General features: G+C 40.8%; 1 protein-coding gene and 1 long non-coding RNA gene across 11 annotated transcripts; one reads left to right on the forward strand and one right to left on the reverse strand.

The window, feature by feature from the left end:
- Positions 1 to 11,816: 11,816 nt before the first annotated feature.
- Positions 11,817 to 12,212, forward strand: LOC110874488. The gene has a single exon (XM_022123126.1). The coding sequence runs from the start codon at positions 11,817 to 11,819 to the stop codon at positions 12,210 to 12,212; it is 396 nt and encodes a 131-aa protein (XP_021978818.1).
- Positions 12,213 to 12,786: 574 nt separating this feature from the next.
- On the reverse strand, positions 12,787 to 16,437 carry LOC110864119. Of its 10 annotated transcripts, none has more exons than XR_004868722.1 (8): positions 15,478 to 16,437; positions 15,207 to 15,363; positions 14,468 to 14,543; positions 14,237 to 14,393; positions 14,036 to 14,096; positions 13,529 to 13,945; positions 13,232 to 13,438; positions 12,787 to 13,102 (listed from the first exon to the last, which is right to left on the reverse strand). It is a non-coding gene; the product is annotated as an uncharacterized LOC110864119 (long non-coding RNA). The 10 variants fall into 10 exon arrangements; XR_004868716.1 differs by having other exon boundaries at positions 12,800 to 13,102; positions 14,237 to 14,385; positions 15,484 to 16,436; XR_004868718.1 differs by lacking the exon at positions 12,787 to 13,102 and having other exon boundaries at positions 13,124 to 13,438; positions 14,237 to 14,385; positions 15,484 to 16,027; positions 16,146 to 16,437.
- Positions 16,438 to 16,725: the final 288 nt, after the last annotated feature.

The following is a 16,725-nucleotide window of genomic DNA, read 5'->3' on the forward strand; positions in this document are numbered from 1 at the left end:
CAGTAACAGTTAACACATTGCCCACTTAAACAGTAACAAGCACGAGTAGTTCATACACTTTGGCCCAATAACAAAGACAAGCAGCCCAGTCGAGACAGGGGGTCTCGAGTTGTGGAGGGCTGGTCTCGAGTCGCAACCTCCGTTCTCGAGTGGTGTTTAAAATGAGTGGCAGCCTTGGAGATCTCGAGTTCAGTCTCAAGTCGAGATCAGGAGATCTCGAGTCGCAACCTCATAGGTCTCGAGTACATAAGATGTGCTGGTTGGTCTCGAGTTGCCATTTTTGATGGTCTCGAGTCGAGACCAAGGGTCTCGACTCCAACATCTGCTGATCCTAAAACGGTTGTACAGTGTACTTATCCAATAGAATTTTGTTTTCATGATAATATGTACTATCCAACCAAAATGCATAAACATGTTTTCTTGTCTAAACTTCATTCAGAACGGATTAAAATACACAATTCAAATCTTCATATCATGTTCATAATACATTCAAACAGTTCATCATTTTTAGGGTTTTCATATATTAAATCAGACATGTTTAAATATTCATAACATGTTCATGTAGTTCAACACTAGGGTTTTTATCATTCATCTTTAAATTCAAGACATGTGCATATCCTCAATTCTACAACATATAGCACGAAATCTTTGATAACAAGAATCATGTGAACATACAATGATTTACCATTCAAAATATCTTAACAAAACATTATCACACAATGATACACACATCATTCATCATTCGGTCATTCAAAGTAAACATCTTAATTATACAACACATTCATTCAACAAAGTAGTATTGTTACGTATCCAAATTGCCCATAGGTTTAAACAAACCACAAAACACTAACCGGTTAGATATAGAGGGTTTGGAGGGTTGGTGAAGAAAGTTCCCGAGTGATGATCTCGAGCTTGAGCCGAGAGTCTTGGTGCTATCGGTTGAATCCGAAAGAGAGGAGAGGAGGTTTGTGGTTCTAGGGTTTTAGTGAGGGAGAGAGTGTGTGTAGGATGATGTGTGAGAGTGTAAGGGAAAGGTGGATGATGGGTTTTTATACTTGATTTGGGTGGTGCACCCTACAAGGGTTTCGAGTGGGGCTCAAAGGGTTTGCGGCCCAACCGGCCCAACCATTTACTGTTCACTCGAGACCGAGTGGTCTCGAATCATGGTCTCGGTTCACTAGTACTTATACACATATATATATTTATTACATACACGTTATCAACACATAGCACATCAAGATAATTCACACCTTTCATTTAATAATTCATACGTACACACTGCTAATACAAGAGGGTTACTTGGGAAAACCTAGAGTATCACATTATCCCCAAGTTTTAAGAACTTTCGTCCCGAAAGTTAAAGCAGCCACTGTCAAGCTAGTGAGGTCGTTTCAACGGGGTGTCACATCATCCCCCCGTTAGTTTGGAATTTCGTCCCGAAATTTGGTTGTAGCTTCAGTGCTGGGAGTTTCATTTGGGAACAACTGGGGATACTTGCGCTTCATCTGGTCTTCCCGCTCCCAGGTAAACTCTGGGCCACGTTGCGAGTTCCAACGAACTCGCACGAGAGGTATCTGGCTACGTTTGAGGGTTTTGATCTCTCGATCCGTGATCTCAGTCGGTTCCTCAGTAAAGTGTAGTTGTTCGTCAATAGTGAGTTCCTTGAAGGGAATTATGAGTGTTTCATCTGACAGACACTTCTTCAGATTAGACACGTGAAAGACGTTGTGCACCGCACTCAGTTCTTCAAGCATATTCAATCTATAAGCCACCTTACCGATTTTCTCGGTAATTTCGAATGGTCCGACATATCGCGGATTAAGCTTGCCCTGTTTACCAAAACGAACCACACCCTTCCAGGGTGAGACTTTAAGTAGAACCCGGTCACCGACCTGGAATTCTAGTGGTTTCCTACGCTTATCAGCGTAACTTTTCTGACGGTCACGAGCTGCCTCCATGCGTTGTTTGATCTGGGCAATCCTTTCCGTTGTGTCTACCACCAGTTCTGGGCCTGTGATCTGGCTGTCACCAACTTCCGCCCAGCAAAGAGGTGATCGGCATTTACGACCGTACAATGCCTCAAAGGGCGCTGCCTGAATGCTGGTGTGGTAGCTGTTATTATACGAGAATTCCACTAGCGGTAGGTGTTTCTCCCAACTCTTGCCAAAATTGATTACACATGCCCTAAGCATGTCTTCTAGGGTTTGGATGGTGCGTTCAGACTGCCCATCCGTTTGCGGATGATAAGCGGTGCTCATGTCTAATCGTGAGCCAAAGGATTTGTGCATAGCTTGCCACAACTCAGAAGTAAAGCGCGCGTCTCGATCGGAAATAATGGAGGTTGGCACTCCGTGCCTCGAAACCACTTCCTTTAAGTAAACGTCTGCTAAGGTAGAAAACTTGTCTGTTTCTTTAATAGCCAAAAAGTGTGCAGACTTAGTTAATCGATCCACTATCACCCATATAGTGTCACTAGGTTAGAGCCCCGTGTATTACACGGGCTGAACATATTTAATTTTATATAAAATAATATATTTTTAAAAAACCTTATTTAACACGGATTGAATAAATGTAATTTCATATATTAAATAACAAATAAATTTATATCTTTAAGAAACCTCGTGTATTGTATGTGTTGAATAAATGCAATTTTGTATACTATATAATAAAAAAGTCATATCTTTAAAAACCTTGTGTATTACACGGATTGAATAAATCTAATTTTATATACCAAATTGTAAAAAAAGTCTTGGCGTCATCCTACTTCCCAAACGACTTACATAAAGCATTCATGAAATTAATGCATTGTTCCACATAACTTCCTAAGCCTAAAGTACTATATTGCTTATATACACTCTCTTACTCAGTCTAATTACTTATATCATTTTAGGGATAGTTTGGTTGCTAACTAATATATTGATATATAACTTTAATTGTGGATATTGTGTTGATAATAATATTAATTAATATAATAAACATGGTACTATACAAAAAATGTGATGATATATATTTTATGTGTAATTAACTCTAATTTAATAAAAAATACATATTTTTCTCTAAATTAACTTTACTTTTCAAAACCCCCCACATTCAACTCTCTATATATTTCACTATCATATTCACAATCACTTATTTTATTATTTTTTCTCTTTCCTGCACACTAACAATAAAAATATAGAGCCTAAAATATAAAACTACAAACCCTTCTCTATTATAAAGATTCCAATGTAATGGTGTTTTTGTTGTTTTCTCCATTTCTTTCTCTATATTATATAGAATGCATAAATATAGAGCCTACAATGTGAATGCTCTTATATATATATATATATATATACATATTGATAATATTTTTAGTATCTGAATATATATGTTCAAGAGATTTATATATATTAATATTAATACTAAGTGATAATGTTGTTTTTTGAAAACATTTATGATATTTTGAATACTATATAATCAATTTATATTGTTTACTATCCGAATATATATGTTCAAGAGTTTTTACTATAGTTTTGAAAATATTTATTATAATTGGATTTAAGATAATGATTAGCATTATTGATATATTAAATTAAAAAGATTTAAGATAAAGATTAGCGATATTCATATATTAAATTAAAAAGATATATTAATTAAAATAATTATAAATAAAATTATAGAATTGAAGGAGAGAATGACATGTGTCCTTTTATTGGTTTCTTTTATTATATAGTATAGATTTCCATGTTGAGATCTATTTTGGGATTTCTGGTTGTTGGAGTAGGCCCGCTGGTTTCTGATACTCAATCTTGACTCTCGCACAAGTCAAACATTTGCTGACATACGTTGCTATGTGGGCTTTCATGCCAGGCCACCAATATGTAGTCTTTAAGTCGTGGTACATCTTATCCGAACCAGGATGTACTGAGTAACGGGACTTATGGGCTTCGTCCATCACGAGCTCGCGTAACTTGCCATAAAGGGGGACCCATATGTGCCCGGTTACATAGTAAGCGCCGTCTTCTTTTTGTTCTAACCGCTGCCTTGATCCTCGCAGGGACTCAGCCCTGATGTTCTCTGGTTTCAATGCTTCAACCTGAACACCTCGTATCTGGGTAGGGAGGTTGGATTAGATGGTAAGTTGTAACGCCCGCGCGCGCTTGGGTGTAGTGTCCTTTCGACTGAGGGCGTCTGCCACGACATTGGCTTTTCCCGGATGGTACTTGATTGCGCATTCGTAATCATTCAAGAGTTCGACCCATCGACGTTGTCGCATGTTTAATTCCTTTTGCTTGAAGATATGCTCGAGACTCCTGTGATCGGTGTAAATGGTGCACTTGGTACCGTACAGGTAATGTCTCCATATCTTAAGAGCAAAAACCACTGCTCCCAGTTCCAAGTCGTGCGTAGTGTAGTTCCTTTCGTGAGTCTTAAGTTGTCGAGAAGCGTAAGCAATAACTTTCTCGCGTTGCATTAACACGCAACCGAGCCCATGAATAGACGCATCGCAGTAAACCACAAGGTCGTCGGTAACTTCAGGTAACGAGAGAATAGTAGCACTACAGAGGTTATCCTTTAGCTTCTAAAATGCAGACTCCAGAGCTTCATTCCACTTGTAAGCAATACCCTTCTGAGTGAGAGTCGTGAGGGGTTGAGCAATCTTCGAAAATCCCTCGATAAATCTACGATAGTATCCTGCCAATCCTAAGAATTGGCGAACTTCGGTCGGAGTCTTAAGTGTAGGCCAATTCTTTATAGAGTCGATCTTAGCTGGGTCGACGTGAATTCCGTCCTTATTGACTACGTGCCCAAGGAAATGGACTTCTCGAAGCCAGAAGTCGCATTTCGAGAACTTGGCGTACAGTTGTTCATTTCGAAGGAGTTCGAGAATAAGACGCAGGTGTTGTTCATGCTCCTCTTGACTTTTCGAGTAGATCAGGATGTCGTCGATAAACACAATCACGAACTTGTCGAGGTAAGGCTTGCACACTCGGTTCATGAGATCCATGAAAACTGCAGGCGCGTTAGTCATTCCAAAGGGCATGACGAGGAACTCGTAATGTTCATAACGAGTTCTGAACGCAGTTTTGGAGATGTCTTCATTACGGACCCTCAGCTGATGATAACCTGATCGCAGGTCAATCTTAGAGTAGTAGCTCGATCCTTGCAACTGATCGAATAGGTCGTCGATGCGTGGGAGAGGGTAACGATTCTTGATGGTAACCTTGTTCAGCTCACGATAGTCGATGCACATTCGGAATGTGCCATCCTTCTTCTTAACAAAGAGCACTGGTGCTCCCCAGGGTGACGAACTGGGACGGATAAATCCTTTATCCAATAGTTCTTGTAGTTGCGTAGAAAGTTCCTTCAGTTCTGCAGGGGCTAATCGATAAGGTGCTCGAGCTATAGGTGCCGCTCCGAGAGTTAGCTCGATTTGAAATTCGACCTGACAATGAGGAGGGAGTCCAGGTAGTTCTTCAGGAAATACCTCGAGGTAGTCGCGTACCACTGGAAAATCTTCAATCCTCTTTTCCTTTTCCTGCGTGTCGATGACAAGTGCTAAGATAGCGGTGTGCCCTTTTCGTAAACACTTCTGGGCCTTTAAGAACGAGATGATGCCTGTGACTTCTCCGCCTTTGTCACCTTGAACGATGAGGGGTTTGCCAGAACGGCGGGGGATGCGAACCATTTTCTCTTGACAGAGGATTTCAGCGCGATGTTTGGATAACCAATCCATACCGATGACGACGTCGAAGCTTCCAAGAACGATAGGGAAAAGATCGATGCTAAAGGTCTGACCAGAAAATACTAGTTTGCAGTTGTTGATAACATGTGAGGCCTCGATGTTTCTACCATTATCTAACTCGACGATATGCTTAGAACTTAATAACGTAGGCGGGTGCTTAAGCTTCTTACTAATACGTAGGGATACATAACTAGCATCGGCTCCAGAATCAAATAATACAGAAACATAGCGATCATCGAGTAGGAACTTACCCGCCACGACGTTGGGGTCATTCCTTGCTTCTCCAGCTCTAATAACAAATGCCCTTCCTCTTGCACCATTCCCAGCATTGTTGTTGTTTTGATCGTTGTTCCCAGCACCCTGATTGTTGTTACGGTTCTGGTTCAGTTCAGGGCAATCCCTGCGTATGTGCCCCGTCGCTCCACACCTGTATCATCCACGGTTGTTCCCTTGCTGCTGTTGTTGTTGTGGTTGTTGCTGATTCTGCCTAGCCGGAAGCTGACTCCTACAGTCTTTGGCTTCATGCCCCAACTTGTTGCACCGCTGGCACTGACCTTTTCTACATGGCCCATTGTGGTGCCGGTTACACTTGTTACACTTAGGGTAGTTTCCCCGATAGCCACCCTATTGCTGAGGGCCTTTGTTGCTTTCAGTTTTCCTTTGCTGAGTTGGGGCCTGAGTGGGGTTAGCATCCTTGCTTTGGTTTCCTTCCCACTTACGCTTGTTATCACCAGAAGTTCCATCAGTAGCACTGATCCTTTTGGGCAACTTGCCCTGTTCCACGGCCTGATCAGTGAGTTTGTGAGCAAGACGGACGACTGGCTGAATGGTATTGGCGTTGGCTGAGGTCACATGGCTCCGAATTTCTGGGGCCAAACCCTTGATGTACAATTCGATCCTTCGATACATAGGTCGAGACATGTTTAGGCAAAGAGCAGCATAGTTGTTGGACTGTTTGGTGTATGTCTCGATCTCTGATCCAACCATCTTGAGCTCAAAGTACTCGTTTTCGAGCTTGTGGATGTCATCCCTGTGACAATACTCTTCCTTGATCATGTCCTTGAAATCTTCCCATGCAGTAGCATTAGCGGTTTCCAAACCAAGCAGCTGAATTTGCGCCTTCCACTAGGAAAGCGCGTTTCCTTCAAGCGTACCAGTAGCAAACTTCACCCAATTAGCAGGGGGACACTCGCAGACAACAAAGACAGCTTCGGCCTTCTCAATCCAGTGTAGAAGACCTATGGCACCCTCAGTGCCATTGAAAGGGAGGGGCTTGCAATCCATGAAGGTTTTGAAAGTACAAACACGTGGTTGCGCAGGCGCATGCTGACCTGTTGTGAGAAGCGAAGCGAATAGGTTTAGGGGTGAAAAGACGATGCGGCGGTAGGATCTAAACATCCTAAAATAACGAGTTTGCCTCCAGGGTGAGCTGCGAAAGCTGCAGCCACCGTGTTGATCAGGTTAGTGAACTGAGCCTGAGTCATGTTAACGTTTCCTCTTCCGCGTCCACTCATTGTCTTCATAACCAGAAAACATAGCATGAGTGTGATGTCGTAATGTAGCGAGAAGGAGACAGAAAGGGGAGGTGTATCTATCTAACCAAGCACACTAGTACGTATAGCAGAACAGAAAGCATAAAGTAAGCAAGCAAGTAAACACTAGTCCGAGCTATGAGGTCTAATGTGTTGAGTCTTGCACTTGGAGTGTAGTGTCGTCACGAGTCACGGGTTATAGTCTGGTTTTTCTCAAAAAAGATTCCCTTTTTAAAACCAAGTTCACTATAACCAATGGCTCTGATACCAATCTATCACACCCCAAAAATCCACATGCGGAGTACCACCGCTTGGGGGCGTGACTGACCAGGATCCAGCCACAAATTATACCGAGCAATTTAATTAATAACATACGTAGTATTCACCAACCACAGGGTTAGCAAATATCATAATCAAAGTTTAAAAGTTTTAAGTTCAAATAGTAGTTTAGGTAAGTAGCGGAAGCATAGACAAAACAGTTTTAAACAAAGTTCATAGTTCAAGTTTATTTAGAACCCAACACAGGGGTTAGACGACCTCTACACATCCCCAAGTAGCAAGCTCCTGAGTCACTGGGTACTTGCAAAGCATGCAGTAGGGTATCAACAAAAATGTTGGCGAGTTCACGGGTTGTCCAGTTTTTAATTTCCAAAAACTTGTTTCACCAGTTAATTTATCCGTTTATACATGCCATGGGGAGCTACCCCATAAGTAAGCGACTAAACTGTTTTTCCAATACCGAATACTAGGTGACCGTACGTTTCCGCAGTGCCCCGTTTGCAATGTTCTATCATCATTGACGGTTTGCCAGAGTACATTAGTTCACGACCGATCCTCTACAGGCACGGTGTGAGGCTGGTAAGACCTAAATAGCGCTATCAACTAATAACCCGTTCGCCTAGCCCCGGCGACTAATCGGTATTAAGTAGTAGGGACTTGAGTGATAGAGTTTCGTTTAGTGTTGCTCGTTGCATTCCGTATAAACAGTAATTAACTAAGAGTCCCGCACAAGGGGAGAAAATATGTTTGTATCCCTCACAAGGGATAACGTTGTTTTAAGTTCCGTTTTCCCAAACCACCGGGAACGCATGCTTTAAAAGTTGTGAACTCACCTTGGGTTGCTCGGCAGGTTAGTTTACTTGGTTAAGTATGCTGGTCACCACGCCCTAATATGGTTACCAGTATGGGTCAGGCTCGGATACAAGTAATCACGTACATCTTACACGTATCTAACACATAGCATGCATAACATATATTTATCTTTTAAGTTATTGGGCCCGTCCAAGTTCTTAAACAGTAACAGTTAACACATTGCCCACTTAAACAGTAACAAGCATGAGTAGTTCATACACTTTGGCCCAATAACAAAGACAAGCAGCCCAGTCGAGACAGGGGGTCTCGAGTTGTGGAGGGCTGGTCTCGAGTCGCAACCTCCGTTCTCGAGTGGAGTTTAAAATGAGTGGCAGCCTTGGAATCTCGAGTTCAGTCTCGAGTCGAGATCAGGAGACCTCGAGTCGCAACCTCATAGGTCTCGAGTACATAAGATGTGCTGGTTGGTCTCGAGTTGCCATTTTTGATGGTCTCGAGTCGAGACCAAGGGTCTCGACTCCAACATCTGCTGATCCTAAAACGGTTGTACAGTGTACTTATCCAATAGAATTTTGTTTTCATGATAATATGTACTATCCAACCAAAATGCATAAACATGTTTTCTTGTCTAAACTTCATTCAAAACGGGTCAAAACACACAATTCAAATGTTCATATCATGTTCATAATGCATTCAAACAGTTCATCATTTTTAGGGTTTTCATATATTAAATCAGACATGTTTAAATATTCATAACATGTTCATGTAGTTCAACACTAGGGTTTTTATCATTCATCTTTAAATTCAAGACATGTGCATATCCTCAATTCTACAACATATAGCACGAAATTTTTGATAACAAGAATCATGTGAACATACAATGATTTACCATTCAAAATATCTTAACAAAACATTATCACACAATGATACACACATCATTCATCATTCGGTCATTCAAAGCAAACATCTTAATTATACAACACATTCATTCAACAAAGTAGTATTGTTATGTATCCAAATTGCCCAAAGATTTAAACAAACCACAAAACACTAACCGGTTAGATATAGAGGGTTTGGAGGGTTGGTGAAGAAAGTTCCCGAGTGATGATCTCGAGCTTGAGCCGAGAGTCTTGGTGCTATCGGTTGAATCCGAAAGAGAGGAGAGGAGGTTTGTGGTTCTAGGGTTTTAGTGAGGGAGAGAGTGTGTGTAGGATGATGTGTGAGAGTGTAAGGGAAAGGTGGATGATGGGTTTTTATACTTGATTTGGGTTGTGCACCCTACAAGGGTTTCGAGTGGGGCTCAAAGGGTTTGCGGCCCAACCGGCCCAACCATTTACTGTTCACTCGAGACCGAGTGGTCTCGAGTCATGGTCTCGGTTCACTAGTACTTATACACATATATATATTTATTACATACACGTTATCAACACATAGCACATCAAGATAATTCACACCTTTCATTTAATAATTCATGTGTACACACTGCTAATACAAGAGGGTTACTCGGGAAAACCTAGAGTGTCACATACCGCTTTTTTCCATGGGGTGGTGAATGGTAGGAAATCTAAAAACGCGATTCCGGGCTTAATGGTTAATGGGGATTGGATTACGAAACCGTCTTTGATCAAACGTGAGGTTCTAAAGCATTTTAGAAATCAGTTTTCGGAAAAGTACGTGACAAGACCGCTCCTTCGGTGTAATAATATCAAAAAGGTGCCTTTGGATTGTTCAGACCATCTGGTTGCGAGGTTCACTAAAGCAGAGGTTAAGATGGCAGTTTTTGAGTGTGGGTCTGATCGGGCTCCAGGCCCGGACGGTTTTAATTTTAGTTTTGTGAAATTATTTTGGCGTTTCTTGGAAGATGATTTCTTTAGTTTGATGGAAGCTTTCTATGACTCGGGCGAGATTGGTAGAGGTTGTAGCTCCTCTTTTATAACGTTGATTCCTAAATCTAAGAGTCCGGTGGGATTATCTGATTATAGGCCAATTACTTTGGTTGGAGTTATTAGTAAAGTTGTATCCAAAGTGTTTGCTTTACGGATCAAGAAGGTGTTGAGTTATGTTATTTCTGATACGCAGTCGGCCTTTCTAAGGGATAGATTTATTTTGGATGGGCCTTTGGTGTTAAATGAGGTCTATGGCTGGTTACACAAAAGGCGGGAAAAAGCTTTTATGTTGAAAATTGACTTTGAAAAAGCTTACGATAATGTGAATTGGGGTTTTTTACTATCCGTGTTGGATCTGATGGGCTTTCCTACTAAATGGGGGAGGTGGGTGAAAGGGGTTTTGGAGTCTGCTAGGTCCTCTGTGTTAGTAAATGGGGCGCCTACTTACGAGTTTCATTGCGAGAAGGGCCTTCGCCAAGGGGATCCTTTATCTCCTTTCCTTTTCTTGATTGTCATGGAAGCTTTAACTTGTATTCTTGACAAAGCTTGTGATGAAGGCGAGTTCAAAGGCATTCAGGACACTAGATCCGGGTTGAAAATCTCTCATTTGCTATATGCAGATGACGCTGTAATTATTGGGGAATGGTCGAAAGAGAATATAGAGAAAACGGCTCGGCTTCTTCGTATATTTCATTTGTGCACCGGTCTTAAAATCAACATCAAGAAGTCGCATATTTTTGGTATTGGCGTGAACAGCGATGAGATTAAAGTGATGGCTAATATTCTTGGATGCAGGATTGGAGATTTCCCGTTCGAGTATTTGGGTATTAAAGTGGGTGCTAACATGAACCGGGTTTGCCACTGGAATTCGGTTGTGATACTGTTCGATCCCGGTTGTCGACTTGGAAGGCGAACTCCCTATCTATGGGGGGTCGTTTAACTCTTATTAAATCCGTTTTATCTAATCTTCCTATTTATTACTTGTCCATGTATAAAGCTCCTATTCAGGTTGTGGATCAAATAGAGAAATTGATGAAGAACTTTCTTTGGGGTGGGTCTACTGAGGTGAAGAAGATGCACTGGGTATCATGGGATGTTGTCACCATGTCTAAATCAGATGGGGGTTTGGGTGTCTCGAGGTTAGAGGATGTTAACAAGGCGTTGATTACCAAATGGGCGTGGCATTTTAAGAAGGACCCGAACAGTAGTTGGCGCCGGATTGTAGAGGCGATTCATGGTGGTAAAGGTAGGTGGTGTTGTCTACCTGTGAATAGCGGGCTGACCGGTTGTTGGAAGAACATTGTTATGCTTATAGGCAAATTGAAGCTTGAAGGTAAAGATATTCATAATTTGATTAGAGGTATGGTGGGGAATGGGTCGAACATCTGTTTCTGGACTGATAAATGGTTTGGAGAGACTATTCTTATGCATAGGTGGCCTTGTTTGTTTCAATTGGAAAAGATTATGAAGTGCACTATCTTGGATAGGATTCGGTTTTGTAATGGGGCTTATGTTTTCAAAGATAGTTAGTGGAAAGGTATTAGTACAGTAGAGCAGATCTCCAAGTTTAGAGACCTTCAAGAGATGTTGTTAAAGTGCTCTTTTTCGGGCAACAAAGACTGGTGGAGCTGGGAAGCCGATCCGGGTGGAACCTTCTCTGTTCAAAATATTAAGAAGTTGATTCGAAGTGGCAGAGACGTGAGGAGGATTCATGACATGGTGTGGACCGGGTGGGTACCGATTAAGGTGAACATTCATGCGTGGAGGCTCCATATGGACCGATTGCCCACAAAGAAGGCGCTGATTAGGAGGCAGGTTACTGTGGAAGACGATTCTTGTGTGATCTGTCAATCGGTGGAGGAATCTGCTCTTCACCTTTTTACCGAATGTTTGCTCAGTTGTGGCGTGTGGCACTGTGGCAGTTCATTGAGAGATGGTGTCGACTGGACCCTATTCGCTTGCTCGAGATCAAAGATATAATGAAGCTGACAGACTCGTTTAATGGGTCAAAATGGAAAAAGGTCATCGTTAGAGGTATCGTTATGACGGCTTGCTGGGTGATTTGGAGAACTCGTAACAAGGTTGTTTTTGAAGATGTCCAGCCGAGGGTTTGTGATATGATTGTTTGTATTAAATCTTGGTCGTTTCTTCGGCTGCGTAGTCGGTCCAAATTTCGGGATCTTAGTTGGAAGGATTGGAGTAGATATCCGTTGTATATGTTGTAAATGTTTGTTTTTGGCGGTCCTCGTTTTGTGGGCTTAGCCGTTTTCTAATGAAGGTTATCGTTCAAAAAAAAAAATCTTAATTACTTATTACAAATTGGGTCATTTAAATTCTGTAAATTGCATGAAAATTTCTTAAATTCATATAAATTATGACCGGACGACCCGGTTGTGGTGTGCACATATAATGTATATATGCGTCGGCCCGCGGGGGTAAATGTGAAATTGCAGTAATTTTAACGTTATTTTTCTAATTTCGTGAAAACTAGAAAGGTATCCCGCCGCGATGCGGCAAGGGCTTGAAAATTTTTCAGGTATTGCATCGGGTGTTAAAATATATTAAGTGATCTTTTTTTTCGCAAATTGTACAAATAATTACACCATAAACGATATTGTGTATTTTCTGTATATGATATCGTGTGTCAAAAACTTCATATTCCTACCCCACAAAAGTTACTAACACTGTGATGGACAATATGAGTAGGGATGTATACGGAGTTGTTGCAGCCGAACCTTCTAAACTGGTGCAGTAATTATATAGAGTTCAATTTAGCTTAATAAGTGACTCATTGTTCACCTGTTTGATCGGGCAGTTATGGCTTTAATCCAACCGTTATGGCTTTAATCCAACCCACTGGTACCTCCCATCTATTGGTGCGTCATTCACAATATCAAAGTTGTACATGAACCAAATCAACAACATAATTATTGTAAAAAAAACTGTTTAAACTTTAGTTAATTAATTGTACTTCACATGATGTCATTTATGCTACTTACTTGTCTAAGAATTGCTTTTGTTCTTTCTTTTCCACTACTGCCAAAAACTCGTCAATCTCCGCCTCAATAAGAAGTTTTGCTATCTTGGCCGATGGTTTACGATGAAAAGTAACCGCCCTTGTGTTGCGAAATGAGTGATTCTTTTGTCTTGGAATCTAATTTTGTTTCATTTGCATTTCGAAAAATACTATATTCAAACTTCTCTTTCTGTATTTCGAAAAATAACAGTGGAACCCTTAATCGATCTATCCGACCAATGTTAATGAAAAATCACAAACCAGGAGAGAAAAAGCTTACCTCGAATTTCTGCCATCTCTTCTTCCTTACTTTCTCGAGAGTTGTTCATAGGGTTTATAATGACAATCACAAACCGACTGAGTAGAAAAGCTCGATTTCTCCGATCTGCCCCTCTGTTTCTTTTTCCTTTCTTTCTCCAGAGGTCTGCGTAGGGTTTTTAATGAAAACCACCACAGCTGCTAATCATTTATGTCGTTCCTCGCCCACTGACATCCACCATCGCCGATGCCACGAATGGTGGTCGACACCAAAATTGCCTACGCCTATTTCCTCATCACTGCTTTCTTTGGAACCCTAGCAATTCGCCGCCAACATCGCCTGAATGTTTAATGGCATTTCGAACCACCACCACAATACACCATCCTCATAGCCACATGCGGCGAAAGCCTAATCCTATCGTTAACCATGAAACACCGACTGAAAAGAAAAGAGAGTTATGTGAGAGATGAGGTCTGTAGCGTGGTTTTTGTAAAAAAAAAAAGTAAAGAAACAGAGGAGATGACAAACAGTTTCAGCAAGCGGTACAACTTGCAAAGCACCATTGGGCCATCCATCGCATTCTTCCAATCTGAAATAGGATTTGACTATGAGACATGATAGTTTATAGTCTTTTTTTTTTTTTTGCGTAAGAAGCTAATTACGATACGTTCATCTGATATTTTTTGGGCTATGATATTCTCACACCCATGGCTTATAAAACTCATATACCATCAGTAGACTCATTCTCCGAAAACTCTTTCTCCAAAACTCGATCAAACATCTTCGCGATACTACCGTTGCCCGGACTCCGGCACTGAAGAATTTCTCCAAACATCCGTAAAACCGTTCTCTAGTTTCCTTATCAGATCTCGCAGAAACTGAGATCCTTGCACAACACGAAACAATGATTAACACGGATAGAAGAAGAAAACACTAATCTTGTTCGCCAATAATTCTCACCATTGAAGTTGATTATATCTTGATATTTTTAGCACAAAATACCGACATGCATCCGTACTTGTCACGGCCATCTACACTATATGAGACATAAAATGTAGTAGTCATTAGTAATATCATCAAGTAAATCGTAAAAAAAAAGTAGTAGTCGTTACTAATTAGTTATATCATGGTGTAAATGAACATGTGCATATATGAATACATAGGCACCACTTTAAGAAAACATAACTAACAAAAGATGTTCACGAATTAAAAACTTTACCTTATGTGAAGTATTAACATATCCAGATATAAAGAATTTTTGTTAACTTTCATGATGATCAGATATAATTAATTTATTACTTTGTAAATTACAAAAGTAGTGAAATGAGCACATAAATAATTTTACTATTTAGTTTAAACATGAAATATATCTTACTATCTTTTTAACTCCTATGGTATGAGTGTATGACAATCGCTTGACATGATAATAATGTAACACTTTATAAGTTATTTATAATTTACAATACTTAAGAAAAGAATATAAAAGCATTATCACTTATTGTGACATGCTATTGGACATATCTTTAACCATGAAATAAGGTACCGGTTGTAAAGATTGATGACTTGCTGAAAAGTGAAGTAAAAAGTGGATTATACAAAATAGTTTAATTCAACAAACTAATCCTATAACACGACTAAAATACCCCCAATTGAACCTGATAGCATGATTACTTTATAAACCCTAGAAAAACAATCATACCAGAAACAAACAGAATGGCAGCAGAAGGAATCATTCGTCTTAGGTTCGGCATTCAAAGCCTTCCCTGCTGCAGATCGTTTCCATGGTAAATTCAGAGCCGCCAGTGACGGAAAAGGCCGATCTTAAGGTTGAAAATTGCTTGGACTAAACTAAAGCCCTGCAATCATATATCCAATAAGAAACATTGCATATCAAAACACCATCAATTTAAATTAGAAACAGAAATAGTTCCAAAGGATATGCCTTTTATCCATCCATAAAAAATACTCACCCATACCTTCGATTCACAAAAAAATAGTATTCAAGATAGATGGGTTTTGCTGTTTTCGGTTGGTTTTGTTTTAGGTGGGGAGATTGTCAAAGGTGACAGTGGTATTCCGACCACCCCCAGTACACCATCTACGCTGAGAACATCACCACTGCTTTTCCGTTGAACGGCCCGTCACCACCATCGGATTCCTTAGTCTCGGTTTAGTGTGTTGAGACTTGCCACGAACCCGGCCAGTTTCCTGTGGCTTGCCCGCTTTCTCTCACCTTCATCACTCTCTCTGTCTCTCATGTCTGTATTCTTCTTTCTTTTCTTTTGAAATAGATCCGCCTCTCTCTTCGTTTATGTTACACTCCTTTCACACGTGCAACCCGTTGCTGTTTTTGTATATCCAGTTACGGTCCAGCTGCCAAATTCAAGTTACTATGTCGATAATGTGGCAATGAGTTGCGAGATGCCGCCCTTGGTATTGCTAAAAAGTCCCACAAGGTCACCTCAGCTTCAAACCACCGCCATCACCACAAAAATTTAGGGTACAAATCACAATCATCAACTATAACAACAAAATCAGATATCATCCAAAAAAAATAAGGCTTACATTCAAGAACGCACAACACCATCGAACCAACATAGATCTAAATCAGAAGAGCCAATATTGTCAGTGTTGTTACCTTGTTGGAGGGTTGAAAGCCTGAAAATTGGAGAAGGTAATCAACAGCCGCGCCTATAGCCTCTTGCCATCGTGTGTAAGCCACCGCACCATCTACGGTCACCGGAACCCTAGCTGACACGTCTGCAAACATCACCACCACCATGAGATTCCTTACTCTTGGTTCAGTTAACCGAGGCCCACCACGCTCCGGAGCTCGGACAACCGTCGGAGAAGCGGCGGATCTTTTAGTTTTTTCTCTCTTCTATTTATCTCTCTGCAGTGTCTGTCTCTTTGTTGCGTGATAAGATCAGACAAAAACCAACCAAACAATGCAACCATGGTACAAGTACCGGATGCACAAAACACCAACAAAACATGGTGTACAACCTCTATTGCAAGAAAATGATACAAATTAGAGTATTATATAATAACGTTAAAAGTGGAGGGACGCTTAATCATGCATCATGTAGTGGCGTTGATAGCCAAAAGACAAGAGGGTACATACACTAATTGGTCTTTTTGCCGAGAGTTAGCGCCTTATGTCCAAGGCTTGATGCAAAACTACTATGGAACCGAGGGCCTCACTGGAAGCAGCCTCT

The sequence above is a fragment of the Helianthus annuus genome, chromosome 1, assembly GCF_002127325.2.
Source record: "Helianthus annuus cultivar XRQ/B chromosome 1, HanXRQr2.0-SUNRISE, whole genome shotgun sequence".
In the NCBI taxonomy this organism is placed as follows: domain Eukaryota; kingdom Viridiplantae; phylum Streptophyta; class Magnoliopsida; order Asterales; family Asteraceae; genus Helianthus; species Helianthus annuus.